The sequence below is a fragment of the Hemiscyllium ocellatum genome, chromosome 3 (genome assembly GCF_020745735.1).
Source record: "Hemiscyllium ocellatum isolate sHemOce1 chromosome 3, sHemOce1.pat.X.cur, whole genome shotgun sequence".
NCBI lineage: Eukaryota > Metazoa > Chordata > Chondrichthyes > Orectolobiformes > Hemiscylliidae > Hemiscyllium > Hemiscyllium ocellatum.
In genome coordinates, this window is record NC_083403.1 from 93803848 (window position 1) to 93820091 (window position 16244).

The 16244-nt window shown below is 42.9% G+C and overlaps 1 protein-coding gene across 1 annotated transcript in view; it reads right to left on the reverse strand.

Moving 5' to 3' along the window:
• Window positions 1–16244, reverse strand: part of adgrb3 (adhesion G protein-coupled receptor B3) — an 870525-nt gene that overhangs the window by 81752 nt on the left and 772529 nt on the right. Inside the window, exons 22-26 of the mRNA XM_060821286.1 lie at window positions 14552–14618; window positions 6912–6997; window positions 6505–6603; window positions 5982–6153; window positions 297–392 (exon numbers count right to left, since the gene is read on the reverse strand). Coding sequence (XP_060677269.1) covers window positions 297–392; window positions 5982–6153; window positions 6505–6603; window positions 6912–6997; window positions 14552–14618 — 520 coding nt within the window. The remainder of the gene's footprint in view (window positions 1–296; window positions 393–5981; window positions 6154–6504; window positions 6604–6911; window positions 6998–14551; window positions 14619–16244) is intronic.

The following is a 16244-nucleotide window of genomic DNA, read 5'->3' on the forward strand; positions in this document are numbered from 1 at the left end:
TCTTTAGAACTCCTTGCCGCAGAGCATTGTGGGAGTAGTGTCCTTGGGACCTTTAAGTCGGAGAAATATTCCTGATCAATAGGGCATCAAAGATTCTGGCAAAATGTAGGACAGAGGATATGTAGAATGTTGGATCGGCCATGATCTTATTGAATGGTGGAGCAGGCTCGACAGGTTGAATGGCCTACTCCTGTTCCTTTTTCTTATGATGTTATGGTCTTAAATGGGGTGAAAATTGGACATCTAATCAGGATATCTAAAAAACCAGGCAAGAGAATAAAGAAAGTGATGCTAACCATGATCCGAGCATGGCCATTTGGAAATGTACTTGCTGTATCTCCAGCTATTGGATCCTGGCAGTTCCTCAGACGGCATCGAACAGCATCTTGAACCTGTTGAACAGGAGGATACCCGTAAGGAAATTGATACAATCAATAACCAGTCATAGACACATTTATAACATGTTGGAAATTCAACAACACTTATTGCTCATTTACAGCCAACATAAAAGAGACAGCGCAACATATAGGTTATGTCATATATGCAGAGTCATTCATGTGCAAGAATAGTAGGTGGCAGAATCAGAACTGTCACAGGTCAGAACGTGGCTAATTGATCCATCATTTTTTGACTGTTTCTCTGAATGAGCAATTTGTTAGTACCGTTCTGCTGTCTTCTCCCTTAATCCGGTACATTCTTTCTTTTTACATAGCTAATTCCTTTCTCAATGTCTCAACTGAAACTACCTCCACCACCTTTCCAACAATGCATTCCAGACACTAACCATTCACTGCAGGAAGCAGACTTTCCTTATGTTGCTTTGCTTCTTTTACCAATTCTTTTAAACCTGTGCCTTCCTGTTCTGATCCTTTCAACAATGGGAACAATAGTTCCCTAACTACTCTGTGAAGACCACTTGTGTTTTTGATCTCCTCTTGATCCTATCTTCTTCAAAAAAAACAAATCCCAAGTTCTCTAATCTATCTTCACAACTTGAGGTTTGTCATCTCTGGGATCATTCTTAAGAAACTTTTCTGTAGTCTCCCTCCCTAACGACTTCACATTTTCCAAAACTGCAGTGTGCATATCTAGGTGAATACTCCTGATGAAGTCAAACTATGGCTTTTATCACCATTATATTTCCCCCTCTTGTGTTTCATCCATTTAAAGTAACCTGCTCAGAATGTAGGAACAAGAGACAATTCAGCCACTCCACCATTGAATTTGACCACTCTTGATCTGAATTTTTTTTAAACTCTAATTCCTGGCTGGTTCCATAACCCATAAACCCTCTAACCTAACAAAAGTCTGTCCATCTCAGATCTAAATTTTTAATTGATTCCCAACCTTAACAATCATTCAACAGAAGCTTTGGGCTAATGTTTCCATGGACTCTTCTTGCCTGTAAGAAGTCTTCGCTTACTGTTTTTCCTGCCTGCATCAGAACCTCAAATGTGAAAGTGAATGGTGTAGTGTGGGAGTAGTTACGGAGAAGGTGGGTGTACATTGTAAATGTGGCTCCTCGCTGGTGAGAGTGTACAGAAACTTGGACATGTTATTGATGACCATGTGTCAATCTGAATCCAAATCACTTGGTAAGTCAGGAACCAAGATACCTTACATTATGCATAGTTTATTGACTGCTCAGTCTTACAAGTCCTCTCACCCTTGTGTTACAGGTATTATATACACACATATATATTTATATATAGTCAGAGAATTAGTAGCAACCACCTAAAGTAAAGACATTAACAACTTAACTAGACATAAACACATTCCCTGGTTAGGAGTTTACATTATCCTTTTGGTATTCTTTCATGGGATGTGGGTGTTGCCAATTGCCCTTGCACTGAATGACTTGCTGTAGATTGGAAATCAAACACTGACACTGACAAACAACTTTGTGGGCGGCACGGTGGCACAGTGGTTAGCACTGCTGCCTCACAGCGCTGGAGACCCGGGTTCAATTCCCGACTCAGGCGACTGACTGTGTGGAGTTTGCACGTTCTCCCCGTGTCAGCGTGGGTTTCCTCCGGGTGCTCCGGTTTCCTCCCACAGTCCAAAGATGTGCGGGTCAGGTGAATTGACCATGCTAAATTGCCCATAGTGTTAGGTAGGGGTAAATGTAGGGGTATGGGTGGGTTTCGCTTCGGCGGGTCGGTGTGGACTTGTTGGGCCGAAGGGCCTGTTTCCACACTGTAAATCTAATCTAAAGACCAGGTAAGGACAGCAAATTTCCTTTCTTAAAATACATTAACCAATCAGGAGGGTTTTTAATGACAATTGGCCATTATTTCATGGTCAGCATTACTGACACAAGCTTCATCTTCCAGATCTGTGAATTCATTGAATTTAAATGCTACCAGCTACAGTGATAGGGTTTGAACCTATGTTCAAACTAGTTTGAACACTAAGTCTAGTGACAATACCACTATACCATTATCACCCTGCAGATATATAGCTGCACAAATGACATAACTGTGTTAAAGCCACCATTGTGAAGCACAGTCTCCTCACACATTGCTCATCTGTTAGGGAGAGAGTTCCACATGTTGAAATAGCCTCCTGCTTGACACCCAACTTCTTCCTCTTTTCTCATCTGCTCTTGCAATTTTCCTTCCTGTTTCCTTTCATCCTTCAGCCACTAAGATAATTCAAGGGGACTATCCATTAGCTATAATGAAACCTTTACAAGACAGACAAGCAGTCCAACACCATACTGGACAGGTTAACATGGTGCTGATACGATAGGAAAGTGAGCAACCCAAGGACATGGATTTCAAATGATTCGCAAAGAAGCAAAGAGAAGTGGGATAAAAAATATTCCACTCAGCAAATTGCTACTCCCTAGGATACACAGCCTAAGAGGGAAGTCAATATTGATCCAATAGTAACATTCAAATATTAGTCAATAAATAATTGAAGTAAAAACATTCATAGAGCTTTGTGAGAAGGGCAGGGAAGAGAGTCAAACTGGATACCTCTTTCTAAATACTGGGACAAGCACAGTGGGCCAAACGGTCTTCTTTTGGGCTAAATACTGATTCCATGGGAAGGATAATCAACAGAAGGTCAAAGTCATTATTCCATCAACACGACAAACTCCATTCCTCAGCCACTGCCTCCAGTCTTCACCATGCATCTGAAACCACCCTTTCCAATCTCTCTGTCACACTCAACAATTCTATTAGATTCTAGATATACTTTAACGTTTTCTCATTTATTTACAGGATATAGGGATTGCTCGCCCATCTCTACACACCTTGTTAAGTTGCTGGTGAGCTACCTTCTTGAAGTGATTAAGTATAGGTTGTATAGATAGCCTCACAATGCTGTTGGGGAGGGAGTTCCAGGATTTTAACCCAGTGACGCTGAAGGAACAGTAATATATTTCCATGTTTGGATGATGTGTGACTTGGAGGGGAACTGCAGATGGTGTTGTTCCCATAGGCCTACTACCTGTGAGCTTCTAGATGGTAGTGGTCATGGATTTGGAAGATGCTGTCTAAGGACCTTTAGTGAATTTCTGCAGTACATGTTGTAGATGCTATATATTGCTGCTACTGAGCATCGCTGATGGAGGGTGTATTAGATGAAATGCCAATTAAATAGGATCCAAGCTTGATCTGGACTTTGTTCAGTTTCTTGAGTGTTATTGTAGATGCACTTACCCAGGCAAATGGGAATTATTCCATCACACTCCTGAGTTGTGCCTTGTAGATAATGGACAAGCTTTGGGGAAATCAGGAGGTGATTTACTGTCTTTAGGATTCTGAGCCTCTGACCTGCTCTTGTAGCCATAGTATTTATATAGTCAGCCTAGTTCAGTTCTTGGCAAATGGTAAACTCCAGGAAATGGTCAGTAGGGAATTCACTGGTGGAAACACCAGGAAACTTCAAGTGGTGATGGTTAAATTCTCTCTCGTTGGCGATGGCCACTGCCTGGCATGTGTGTGGCACAAATTTACTTGCCACTTATCAGCCCAGGCCTGAATGTTGTCCAGGTCTTACTGAATATGGGCATGGACTGCTTCAGTATCTGAGGAGCTCCAAATGAAATTGAACACTGTCAATTCCGATTAATATACCCATCCAGATGCCTTTTAAATGCTGTAATTGTACTAGCCTCCACCATTTCCTCTGGCAGCTCATTCCATTCATGCACCACCCTCTGTGTGAAAAAAGTTACCCTTAGGTCTCTTTTATATATTTCCCCTCTCACCCTAAAGCTATGCACTCTAGTTCTGGACTTCCACACCCCAGGGAAAAGACCTTGTCTATTTATCCTATCAATGCCTCTCATGATCTTATAAACCTTTATAAGGTCACCTCTCAGCTTCTGACATTCCAGGGAAAACATGCCCAGTCTATTCAGCCTCTCCCTATATCTCAAATCCTCCAGCCCTGGCAATATCCTTATAAATTTTTTCTGAACCCTTTCAAGTTTCACAACAGCCTTCCAATTGGAAGGATACCAGAATTGCATGCAATATTCCAAAAGTGGCCTAACTAATGTCCTGTACAGCTGCAACCTCTCAAATGCTCTGACCAACAAAGGAAAACATACAAAACACCTTCTTCACTATCCTATCTACTTGCGACTCTACTTTGAATGCTGTAATTGTACTAGCCTCCACCATTTCCTCTGGCAGCTCATTCCATTCATGCACCACCCTCTGTTTGGAACAAGTTACCCTTAGGTCTCTTTTATATATTTCCCCTCTCACTATGAGAGGAACTATGAACCTGCACTCCAAGATCTCTTGTATTCCAGCCCTGCCTCAGCTCCTCTGTTGCTGAACAATCCTACTCCTGCCTTTTATTGCCTTGAATGCTGACAATACCATTGTCCTAATGGTCAGCCTCTTGTATTCCACCCTTCAGAACAGAACTCTGCTATCCGCATCCTCATCCACAATAAGTTAACTTCATCATCACCCTATGACCACACAGATTTTTTAAATCTGGCATAGCAATTGGGTGTTGCTGGCAAGGCCAACATTTTTGCCCAGCCCTAGAGATCCTTGAACTGGGTGACCTTTTAAGAGGGCAGTTGAGAGTTAACCATATTGTTTTGGGTCTGGAGTCACATGTCAGCCACAACACGTAAGAAGGACAAGTTACCCTTCCTAAAGGGCATTAGTGAACAAGATGAATATTTGCCATAACTGACATTGGTTGCAGGGTGGTCATTAGGCTAGCTTTTTAACACCATATGTATTTGAATACAAATTCCACCACTTGCCATGTCCATTTGAACTATACTACCACCCCTTCCAAATGAGTTTAACTGAGCCATTTTAATTCTGATGCAAAATCTTCTTGGGAGAGCTCCACCAATACCCTCTTCATGGTCATCAGGGCAAAGATTTAGGCATGGATAATATCTTGATTTCTGTCTAGGTCCCCAGTTGCTGTCTAATACCACTCCATGAGATGCAGTACAGATGCAGGTGTAAGCAATGCCATCTCTTTCTGTGCATTTCAATTCAAGCCCACACTGTCACTTTTGGATGTGTTAGTATGCAGTTGGAAATAAGGAGCAATAGAGATAGTTATTTCTAAAACATTGAGGGAATCTAAGAAATAGGAGCAGGAGAAAGTGATTTCCTACACAAGCCAGCTCTTCCATTCAATAAAATCACAGCTGAACACTGGTAACTCTTTCATATTCTCTCCTTTTTTCTGTTATCCATGAATCCATGGTAGCTAAGCATTTGTTGCTCCCAGTCTTGAGTACACTTAATGTCTTTACAGTATCACACCTCCAGGTGCAGAATTCTGAAAATCACCATTCAGTGGGAAGTTCAGAAATGTGGTCCTGGCTGCCGTTCTGGTTGTAACGTGAGCAGGGTAAAGGGGAGAAGATGGGTCTTCAAAACAAACTGCTTACATGATGTGTCTTCATCATTTTGAACATATTGGCCAAGACAATACTACAGCTTGATTAGAATGTTTGCATTATCTACCTGATTACTCACCTCTCTCCTAAGCACGCAGTGCACCATGACGATAACAAATCCCTGCAGTGAGTCAAAGACAGCGAAGAGGATCTGGAACAAGATGGAACGTTTGTCGGTCATTGCCAGGACTGCTGACATCCAGGTCAGAGCGAGAAGGGGCAGCACCACACAGGAGCTCCACAGGGATGCCCTGCACATAAGAAGAACACTGGTCAGGATCCAAGCAAGGCAGACATTTCAAAAAGCTTAAGAGTGATGTCAGTTATACATTCAGGTGAAAACGTTAAATCGTTTTTTCCTCAGATGTCAATCTGTACTTTACTGGTATGTATATTTAAGCTATCTCTACAGACACCTTGTTATATATCTATCACCTTTTGAACAGTCATTTGAAATTAGAGTTTGTACATATCTCCATAAATTAAAATGCTATGATTACCAAATAATTGACTATGTTTTGCGGGCAGTTTATAGTTATTAAGTATTAAAGTACATATATATTCATATATAGAGATACATATTTAAAATGCTTGAGACTAACATGGCATTACTGGCAGTGGTGGCTGACAAGGCTGTCGTTGAAACAACTCCGCACTTGGAACATTTGAGCGTCAGGCCGCTATGGGGCTCACTCATCTGACTGGAACCAAATAAAAATTCAACAAAAGAAAGGAAGAGAAAAATTGCAGCTTTAAAATAAAAGTTATTCAGCACCCTCAGGAAGTCAAAAAGAAAATAAGAGTAAGAGTTCTCCAATCATAAATATGGTAATTACATTACACCACACTAGTGAGAAAGCCATGCAGAATCTTGATCAATGTCAACACATTTAACTCAACAGCATGCAACACTATTTAACACAGGGTAATATTTCCTTTACCGTGTCACAGAGAAGCATTTCAAAGGAGCTTTTAAAATACAACAAATGATTCAGCGTTCACCACCTACCCTCCTCTATGTTTTAGCTTTTTATCTACGATCCCGTCTCTTGACACGAGTTTATTAAAAACTAAAATGCCGATCACCATGTTGACCTGTGAAAGAAGAAATGCTTTTTGTCATCTTTAATGCTGAACAGCGTTGTTCATTGCTTCAGATCCACGGCATCCTCTGTTTTCAGATTTTTATCTCAGTACAATCAAATATTATGACCTGTTTCAACCTGTACTGGTAACTTGGGACTTTAATTCTCGTAGTTACTGAAAACAATCCCAACCGCAGGTAACACTGGAACAGTGAACCTCTGGCTAACCATTCACATTCAGTATTGACAGAGACTTATGAATGTGAAGCATACAATCTGCTTTCAAGGTTTCACTTTCAACTCTTTACTTCTTGGGTTTGTGAGCAATGCATTTAAAACCTAACTCTAACTGTCTCTTGAATTCATGTCAGGGCTGGAACCACTGCAGTTATGGTATGCTCTCAGTTTCTTTGATCAGATTGAATCCATGCCATTGGTTTCATTCTGGGTCCGATTCTGCACTTAGTGGTGCGGTTACAGCGTTCCATAGTGACTTTGAAGACCTCTGTGGCCTGGACTTCCCTTTTCCCCTTAATTTGAAGGCTGACAGGTCATTGGAATCTCTCAGCATTCATCAACAGTAATGTACTTCAGAAGGTCAGGGAAACAAACACACTGAAGAATTTCTATACACAGCAAACTTGGAAGTAAAATTTCTTCTTCATCAAGGACACACATAATAGACATTGAAATAACAAATATAGAGAAAATAAAAACCTATAGAATTATATCACAAAGGAATCATTTAACATCATGAAAACATAAATGAAATTTCCAGGCCCAGAGAGGATCTGTAGCAATAATTACAACTTAGCATTCTGTTAAAAGCGCAGTTAGATTTCATTAAGAAAGAATAAATTTATGGGGCGATTTCAGCAGAAGCATTATAATATAAAATTTTTCATCAATTCTGTGGCTCTTAAGAATGGCTGCCTGCCAGGGCTTGAACAGTGCCCTTTGAGCTTGGAGAATCAGGGAATCACTGATACCAACTTCACAATATCTGCATTTAACTACACACATGCAGCAGCTGGAAGATGCTACCAGTTTCATAGGGTCATAATGCTGACCTTTCATTGGCAGCGCAACTATAAAATCCAGCCCCCACAAGATGATCACAAATGCTGTGACTGTTCAGGGTACAATCTCTGGCAACATACATTTATTTCTCTGGAACCCCCAAAACTAAAATGCTACAGAGAAAAATCAATGCAGCAACACCAGGAGAACACAGTTTCAGAGTACAGTCTCTAAGTCACACAACATACAGACTATGAGAAAGTGAGGACTGCAGATCTGGAGATCAGAGTCAAGACTGTGATGTTGGAAAAGCACAGCAGGTCAGGCAGCATTCGAGAAGCAGGAGAATAGACATAGAACATAGAAAAATACAGCGCAGTACAGGCCCTTCGGCCCTCGATATTGCGCCGACCAAAGCCTACCTAACCTACACTAGCCCAATAACCTCCATATGCTTATCCAATGCCTGCTTAAATGACCATAAAGAGGGAGAGTAAAAAGTGAGGTCTGCAGATGCTGGAGATCAGAGCTGAAAATGTGTTGCTGGTTAAAGCACAGCAGGTTAGGAAGCATCCAAGGAACAGGAAATTCGACGTTTCGGGCCAGAGCCCTTCATCAGGAGTGAGGTTCCTGATGAAGGGCTCTGGCCCGAAACGTCGAATTTCCTGTTCCTTGGATACTGCCTAACCTGCTGTGCTTTAACCAGCAACACATTTTCAGCATAAAGAGGGAGAGTCCACCACTGCTACTGGCAGGGCATTCCATGAACTCACAACCCGCTGAGTAAAGAATATACCCCTAACATCTGTCCTATACCTACCACCCCTTAATTTAAAGCTGTGTCCCCTAGTAACAGCTGACTCCATTAGCAGAAAAAGGTTCTCACTGTCAACCCTATCTAAACCCCTAATCATCTTGTACACCTCTATCAAATCTCCCGCAAACCTTCTTTTCTCCAATGAAAACAGCCCCAATTGCCTCAGCCTTTCCTCATACGATCTTCCTACCATGCCAGGCAACATCCTGGTAAACCTCCTCTACACTCGTTCCAATGCCTCCACGTCCTTCCTATAGTATGGCGACCAAAACTGCACACAGTACTCCAGATGAGGCTGCACCAGAGTCTTATACAACTGCAACATGACCTCAGGACTCCGGAACTCAATTCCTCTACCAATAAAGCCCAGTACACCATATGCCTTCTTCACAGCACTATTTATCTGGGTGGCAACTTTCAGAGGTCTGTGTACATGGACACCAAGATCCCTCTGCTCATCCACACTACCAAGTAGTCTACCATTAGCCCAGTAATCCATCTTCTTGTTATTCCTACCAAAGTGAATGACTTCACACTTACCTACATTGAACTCCATTTGCCATCTTTCTGCCCAGCTCTGCAACTTATCTATATCCCGCTGTAACCTGCCACATTCTTCTTTGCTGTCCACAACTCCACCGACTTTCGTGTCATCTGCAAACTTGCTCACCCAGCTTTCAAGCCCCTCCTCTAGGTCATTTATGAAAATGACAAACAGCAATGGTCCCAAAACAGATCGTTGTGGAACACCGCTAGTAACTGCACTCCAAGATGAACCAATACCATCAACTACTACCCTCTGTCTCCTTCCAGCCAGCCAATTCCTAATCCAAACCTCTAATGCACCCTCAATGCCATATCTCCGTAGTTTTTGCATTAGCCTACCATGGGGTACCTTATCGAACGCCTTGCTAAAATCCACATCTACTGCTTTACCCTCGTCCACTTCCTTGGTCACCTTCTCAAAGAACTCAATAAGGTTTGTAAGGCACGACCTGCCCTTCACAAAACCATGCTGACTATCCTTGATCACATTATTCCTATCCAGATGTTCATAAATCCTATCCCTCACAATTCTCTCTAAGACTTTGCCCACAACAGAAGTGAGACTCACTGGCCTATAGTTACTAGGGCTATCTCTACTCCCCTTCTTGAACACGGGGACCACATTCGCTATCCTCCAGTCTTCTGGCACTATTCCCGTAGACAATGACAACATAAAAATCAAGGCCAATGGCTCCGCTATCTCCTCCCTAGCTTCCCAGAGGATCCTAGGATAAATGCCATCAGGCCCAGGGGACTTATCTATTTTCATCCTTTCCAGTATTCCCCAGACCTCTTCCCTACATACCTCAAGGTCATCCATTCTAATCACTTGTGACTCAATATTCACATCAGCAACAGTGTCCTGTTCCTGAGTGAATACTGACGAAAAGTATTGATTTAGTGTCTCTCCAATCTTCTCCGCCTCCACGCACAGCTTCCCACTACTATCCTTGACTGGACCAATACCTACCCTAGTCATCCTTTTATTCCTGACATACCTATAGAAAGCCTTTGGGTTTTCCCTAATCTTACCAACTAAGGACTTTTCATGTCCCCTTCTCGCTGCTCTTAGCTCTCTCTTTAGATCCTTCCTGGCTACCTTATAACTCTCAATCGCCACAACTGAACCTTCACGCCTCATCTTTACTTAGGCCGCCCTCTTCCCTTTCACAAGGGATTCCAATTCCTTATTAAACCACGGCTCCCTCACAAGACCCTTTACTCCCTGCCTGACTGGTACATACTTAACAAGGACACCCAATAGCTGTTCCTTGAACAATCTCCACATATCATTTGCGTTCTTCCCTTGAAGCCTATTTTTCCAATCCACGCATCCTAAGTCATGCCTCACCGCATCATAATTTCCCTGCCCCCAGCTATAACTCTTGCCCTGCAGGGCACACTTATCCCTCTCCATCACTAGAGTAAAAGTCACCGAGTTGTGGTCACTGTCCCTGAAGTGTTCACCTACCTCCAAGTCTAACACCTGGCCTGGTTCATTACCTAGAACCAAATCCAGTATGGCCTCACCTCTTGTTGGCCTGTCTACATATTGTGTCAGGAAACCCTACTGCACACATTGGACAAACTCCGACCCATCTAACGAATTCGAGTTATAGCTTTCCCAGTCAATATCTGGGAAGTTAAAGTCCCCCATAACAACCACCGTGCTACTTTCACTCTTCTCCTGAATCATCCTCGCAATACTTTCCTCTACTTCTCTCGGACTATTAGGAGGCCTGTAGAAAACTCCTAACAGGGTGACCACCACTTTCCTATTTCTAATCTCAGCCCAAACTACCTCAGATGGCAAGTCTTCCTCCATCGTCCTTTCCACCGCTGTAATACTATCCTTGACAAGCAATGTCACACCTCCCCCTCTTTTACCCCCATCTCTGACCCTGCTAAAACATTTAAACCCTGGAACCTGCAACAGCCATTCCTGTCCCTGTTCTACCCACGTCTCTGTAATGGCCACAACATCGAAGTCCCAGGTACCAACCCATGCTGCAAGTTCACCTACCTTATTTGTTATACTTCTGGCATTGAAGTATACACACTTCAAGCCACCTTCGAGATCGATGCCTTGTTCCTAACCTCCCTACACTCAAGGTCCTATACCCTAAAGCTACAGTCCAGGTTCCCATGCCCCTGCAGAGTTAGTTTAAACCCTCCCAAAGAGCACTAGCAAACCTCCTCCCAAGGATACTGGTGCCCCTCAGGTTCAGGTATAGACCATCCTGTTTATAGAGGTCCCAACTTCCCCAGAAAGAACCCCAGTTGTCCAGAAACTGGAATCCCTCCCTCCTGCACCATCCCTGTAGCCACGCAATTAACTGTTCTCTCTCCCTATTCCTCGACTCTCTATCACGTGGCACGGGTAACAAACCAGAGACAACAACTCTATTCGTTCTAGCTCTGAGCTTCCAACCTAGCTCCCTGAAAGCCTGCCTAACATCCTCACCCCTCTTCCTACCTATGTCGTTGGTTCCAACGTGGACCACGATCTGGGGCTGCTCCCCCTCCCCCTTAAGGACACGGAAAACACGATCAGAGACATCACGTACCCTTGCACCTGGGAGGCAACATACCAATCGTGAGTCTCTGTCGCCCCCGCAAAACTGCCTATCTGTGCCCCATACTATTGAATCCCCAATAACTATCGCTCTACCTTTCTCCACCCTTCCCTTCTGAGCAACGGGGACAGGCTCCATGCCAGAGGCCTGAACCTCGTTGCTTACCCCTGGGAAGTCATCCCCCCCACAAGTATCCAAAACGGTATACTTGTTCTTGAGGGGAATGACCGCAGGGGGTCCCTGCACTGGCTGCTTCCTCCCACTTCCCCTCACTGTCACCCATCTCTCTATAACTTTCGGAGTAACTACTTCCCTAAAGCTCTGATCTAGGACCACCTCTGCCTCCCGAATGATCCACAGTTCATCCAACCCCAGCTCCAGTTCCCTAATACGGTCTTGGATGAGCTGGAGATGGGTGCACTTCTTGCAAGTGTAATCAGCAGGGACGCTAATGGCTTCCCTCACCTCATACATGTTGCAAGAGGAACATTGCACTGCCTTCGCTGCCATCCCTCTAAAAGGTAAACTTTAAAAAACTAGATCTAAAGAAACAAACAAGCAAAATGCAGCACTTACCTGCTTACCACAACGGGTCTTATTATTAGGTTAGAGGAGGAGGGCGGGTGGGAGGCTCTACCCCTGTAGTGCCTCGGGTTCCTCGCCTGCGCGCTTATATAAGAAAAAAACCTTCCCAGGTAAGCTAGCGCGACACCAGCTTCCGGGTCCGCTAGGCGCTTAAAAAAAACTTTAAATTTTAGCCGTTAAAAAACAAAAACTGGACTATACCCGTGACTTAAAAAAAACCACCAGACAGCCGTTACCTGCTCCGCTGAGACGTTTCGGGCATAAGCCCTTCATCAGGAATCCTGATGAAGGGTTTATACCCGAAACATTGACTCTCCTGCTCCTTGGATGCTGCCTGACCTGCTGCGCTTTTCCAGCGCCACACTCTCAACATATAGACTTTTACATAAAGGGATGGTCCTCCATTAGCTTTGGGTCAAACTCCTGTGATTGTCCACAAACCTTTGGTGTGACTGTTATACCTCCTTGTAAGTGAGCTCAGCCATCAGACTGTCAGCAAAGGCTAGCTGGGCACTTAAAAGTTAGCAACTATCAGGAGGCACTGTACAGTTGTGATGTGGAGTACAAAGGTTTGAGAGGCATAAATAGGGTAGATCGGGAGAAACGTTTTCCCCTAGCAGAAGGATCAATAGATAGGGGGATAACTTTAAGGTAAGGGACAGAGGTTTACATGGGATTTGAGGAAATGTTTTCACCCAAAGGGTGATGTGTGTCTGGAACTTATTGCATGAAAGAATGATAGAGTCAGGAACCTTTAAGATAATTAAGCACGATGGGCTGTGGACCAAGTGGTAGGAAATGGGATTAGGTTAGATGGACATTTGGCAATCAGTCTGGACACAATAAATGAGTCAAAGAGTCTCCTTCAGTGCTATAAAATCTGCATGAACTCTATGGATTCTATCCCTTTGACACATAAAATAAAATCCAAGAAATGATATATACATGCATGTATCCCTCTGCCCAGAAAAAGGTTAACAGGCTATTTGAAATCAGGCCCTGTGTATTAATACCATTGTATAGGCTCAGCAGTACAGAAACCAATGATGAAGTCATGATCATCAATGCCTTATCTTTTATGTATGCTTCTGGTGAGTCACCACTAAATGTACTCATGATATTACATGATACAGTATCCACAGTGGATCCACATGAAAGCCACGGTGCCTATACTCTCAGCCACAGAAACTCAGGCCTTCATTGTCTACTGTTTATATTCTGAGGAAGGACCTTTTTAATAAATCAAGACTCTCCAGGTAATATTCTTGTCACTGGAGGAGTCATCCTCCCTGTGTTCATGGCCAATACTATAAGGTCCTAGTATGCAGAATGCACATTTTCCCCACTTCCCATCTTTCCTCCATCCATTTTCTTGCTTTTGATGGGTACCTATTCAAACTGGTGTTCCTGCATCAGTATTTCTGTTTTAGGGCAGATGGAAATTCCACTTCTGTTGCCCACAATATTTTGTCGTAGAGCTTAAAGTCTCTAATACATGCTTTCATAAAACCTCACATTAGGTATTGATAAGCTCTTCAGAGAATTCAGGGTTTGCATCTCCCAGATATTGGCATAAACATACTTTATGCTCAGAGTGCTTCGAGTTTTTTTTGTGCGTGTACATGAGCATATGTGTGTGTGTGCATGCAGGGGGAGATGGGGAGAAACGACCCTGAAGGGTTCCATTTCTTAATCTTGGACACTTGTGTCAATGAAAGGAGTTTGTCACTACCTGTGAAACCAGTACTTGTCACAGTACCTCAAGTAGCTGGAGCACTGTATTCACATGCAGGGACTCAATGACTGGCTCAGTTCCTAACTGTGCTTGGTCCAGTGATTTTACATGATACCTCCTGCTCTGATCGAGTTAAAGTAAAAATCATTCGGACTTACATGCGCACACACAAGAAATCAATCACTTTATGGTAGACCAAAGCATACAATGACTGTATTATTTCATTGGGGTGTCAAATGGAATGTGCAATATTGGATGATGGCAATGCATGCAGATTTGTTTTACCAGAACAACAGCAGCTGCAGGTCCGACAAATGCATATAAAAGGCCTCCCTCTAGAGATAGCCAACAGCTGTGAACATAAAAAGAAATAACCAATGCACAGAAATTAGTAATGTACACTAAGTTAATGATCTGTAAACACTGATGTACAGACAGAATTTCAAACAGTGTATTACACTTCTGTTTCAAAGGAGACCCATGTTTACACATCACTGGCCTTCATTAATAAGAAATGATACTGAAATGAGAAAATCATTTCATGAGCCTAGTCTGGTCTGAACCCAGGACAAAACGTCACTTTCCTTTTCACTTGTGGCTCAGCGAGAAGGGCCCTCACTCCTGAGTCAGAGGTTATGGATCGAAGTCCTACCCCTGATGTTTGAACACACAATTCAGGCTGACACTTCAGTACAGTATGAAGGCAATATTGCACTAAAAGAGGTAATGTCTTTCAAATGACACATTATCCATAGTAATATTCAAAGAAGATGGATAGGAGATGGACTGGGTTCTCTCATGAACCTGTTCAATCAATACCATAAATGAAGATTTGACCATTTAATCCTTGCTGTTCGTGGGACCTTTTGATTAAACAGTGACTATCTGACAATGAAGCATTTTTCAAAGTGCTTTGAGACATCATGATATCAAAAATGCATTTAATGCAAGTTCTTTCATCGTTTCTTTCTTCCAAACATTGAGTTGTTAGGCTGGTTGAAAGGTGGAAATGTCTGGAAAACACAACAGAATTTAGCAGGAGGATCAGTCCACTACATTTGTCTGTTCTATGTATCACTTCAGGGTATGTTACATTCTATAATTTGTTTTATATTGAAGTATATGGCGGTGTCATATTAATCCTGCAAGACCATGGCTCAACTGTGGGATTCTCATTTAAAGAGATCACACACCAACAATGTTTGTGAGGGATTTGGTAATAACAAGAAGACTTTGTTTTTGTAGAAACACTAAGATATCGATCTCTCCACTCATCCTACTGGCTTTGGACATCAAATTAGTACTGTTTTTTATCATTTTCAGTTGAGGCAATTTTTTAAAAAGTATTGTCTGGTGCATTTCAACTACAGAGCAATACTCTCAAAGGTAGACCCTATAAGAGACTATACTAGTATGGACCATTCTGCACCATACTATTTACTGCGTGCTGCAAAGGATAGATTTTAAGTATTTCTGCTCCTGGTACAAACCAATGGCAGCTCAAATCAGGAATGGAGGGGTGAGGGGCAAGCCACAGTAACCTCTGCTATAGACAAAAAAAACTGCAGATGCTGGAATCCAAAGTAGACAAGCAGGAGGCTGGAAGAACACAGCAAGCCAGACAGCATCAGGAGGTGGAGAAGTTGACATTTTGGATGCAACTCTTCTTCAGGGCAGTAACCTCTGCAGCCACCTATTCAGTGGCACTTTGGACATCTGAACCTGAATTTGCAATAAGCAAAGGTACTCTATACATGGAACAGAGAACATAGAACAGTACAGCACAGAACAGGCCCTTCAGCCCACAGGCCCTTTAGCCCTCCAGTCCAGGCAGCATTGATCTTCATGTATGCACCCTCAAATTTTTGTGACCATATGCATGTCCAGCAGTCTCTTAAAAGTCCCCAATGACCTTGCTTCCACAACTGCTGCTGGCAACGCATTCCATGCTCTCACAACTCTGTGTAAAGAACCCACC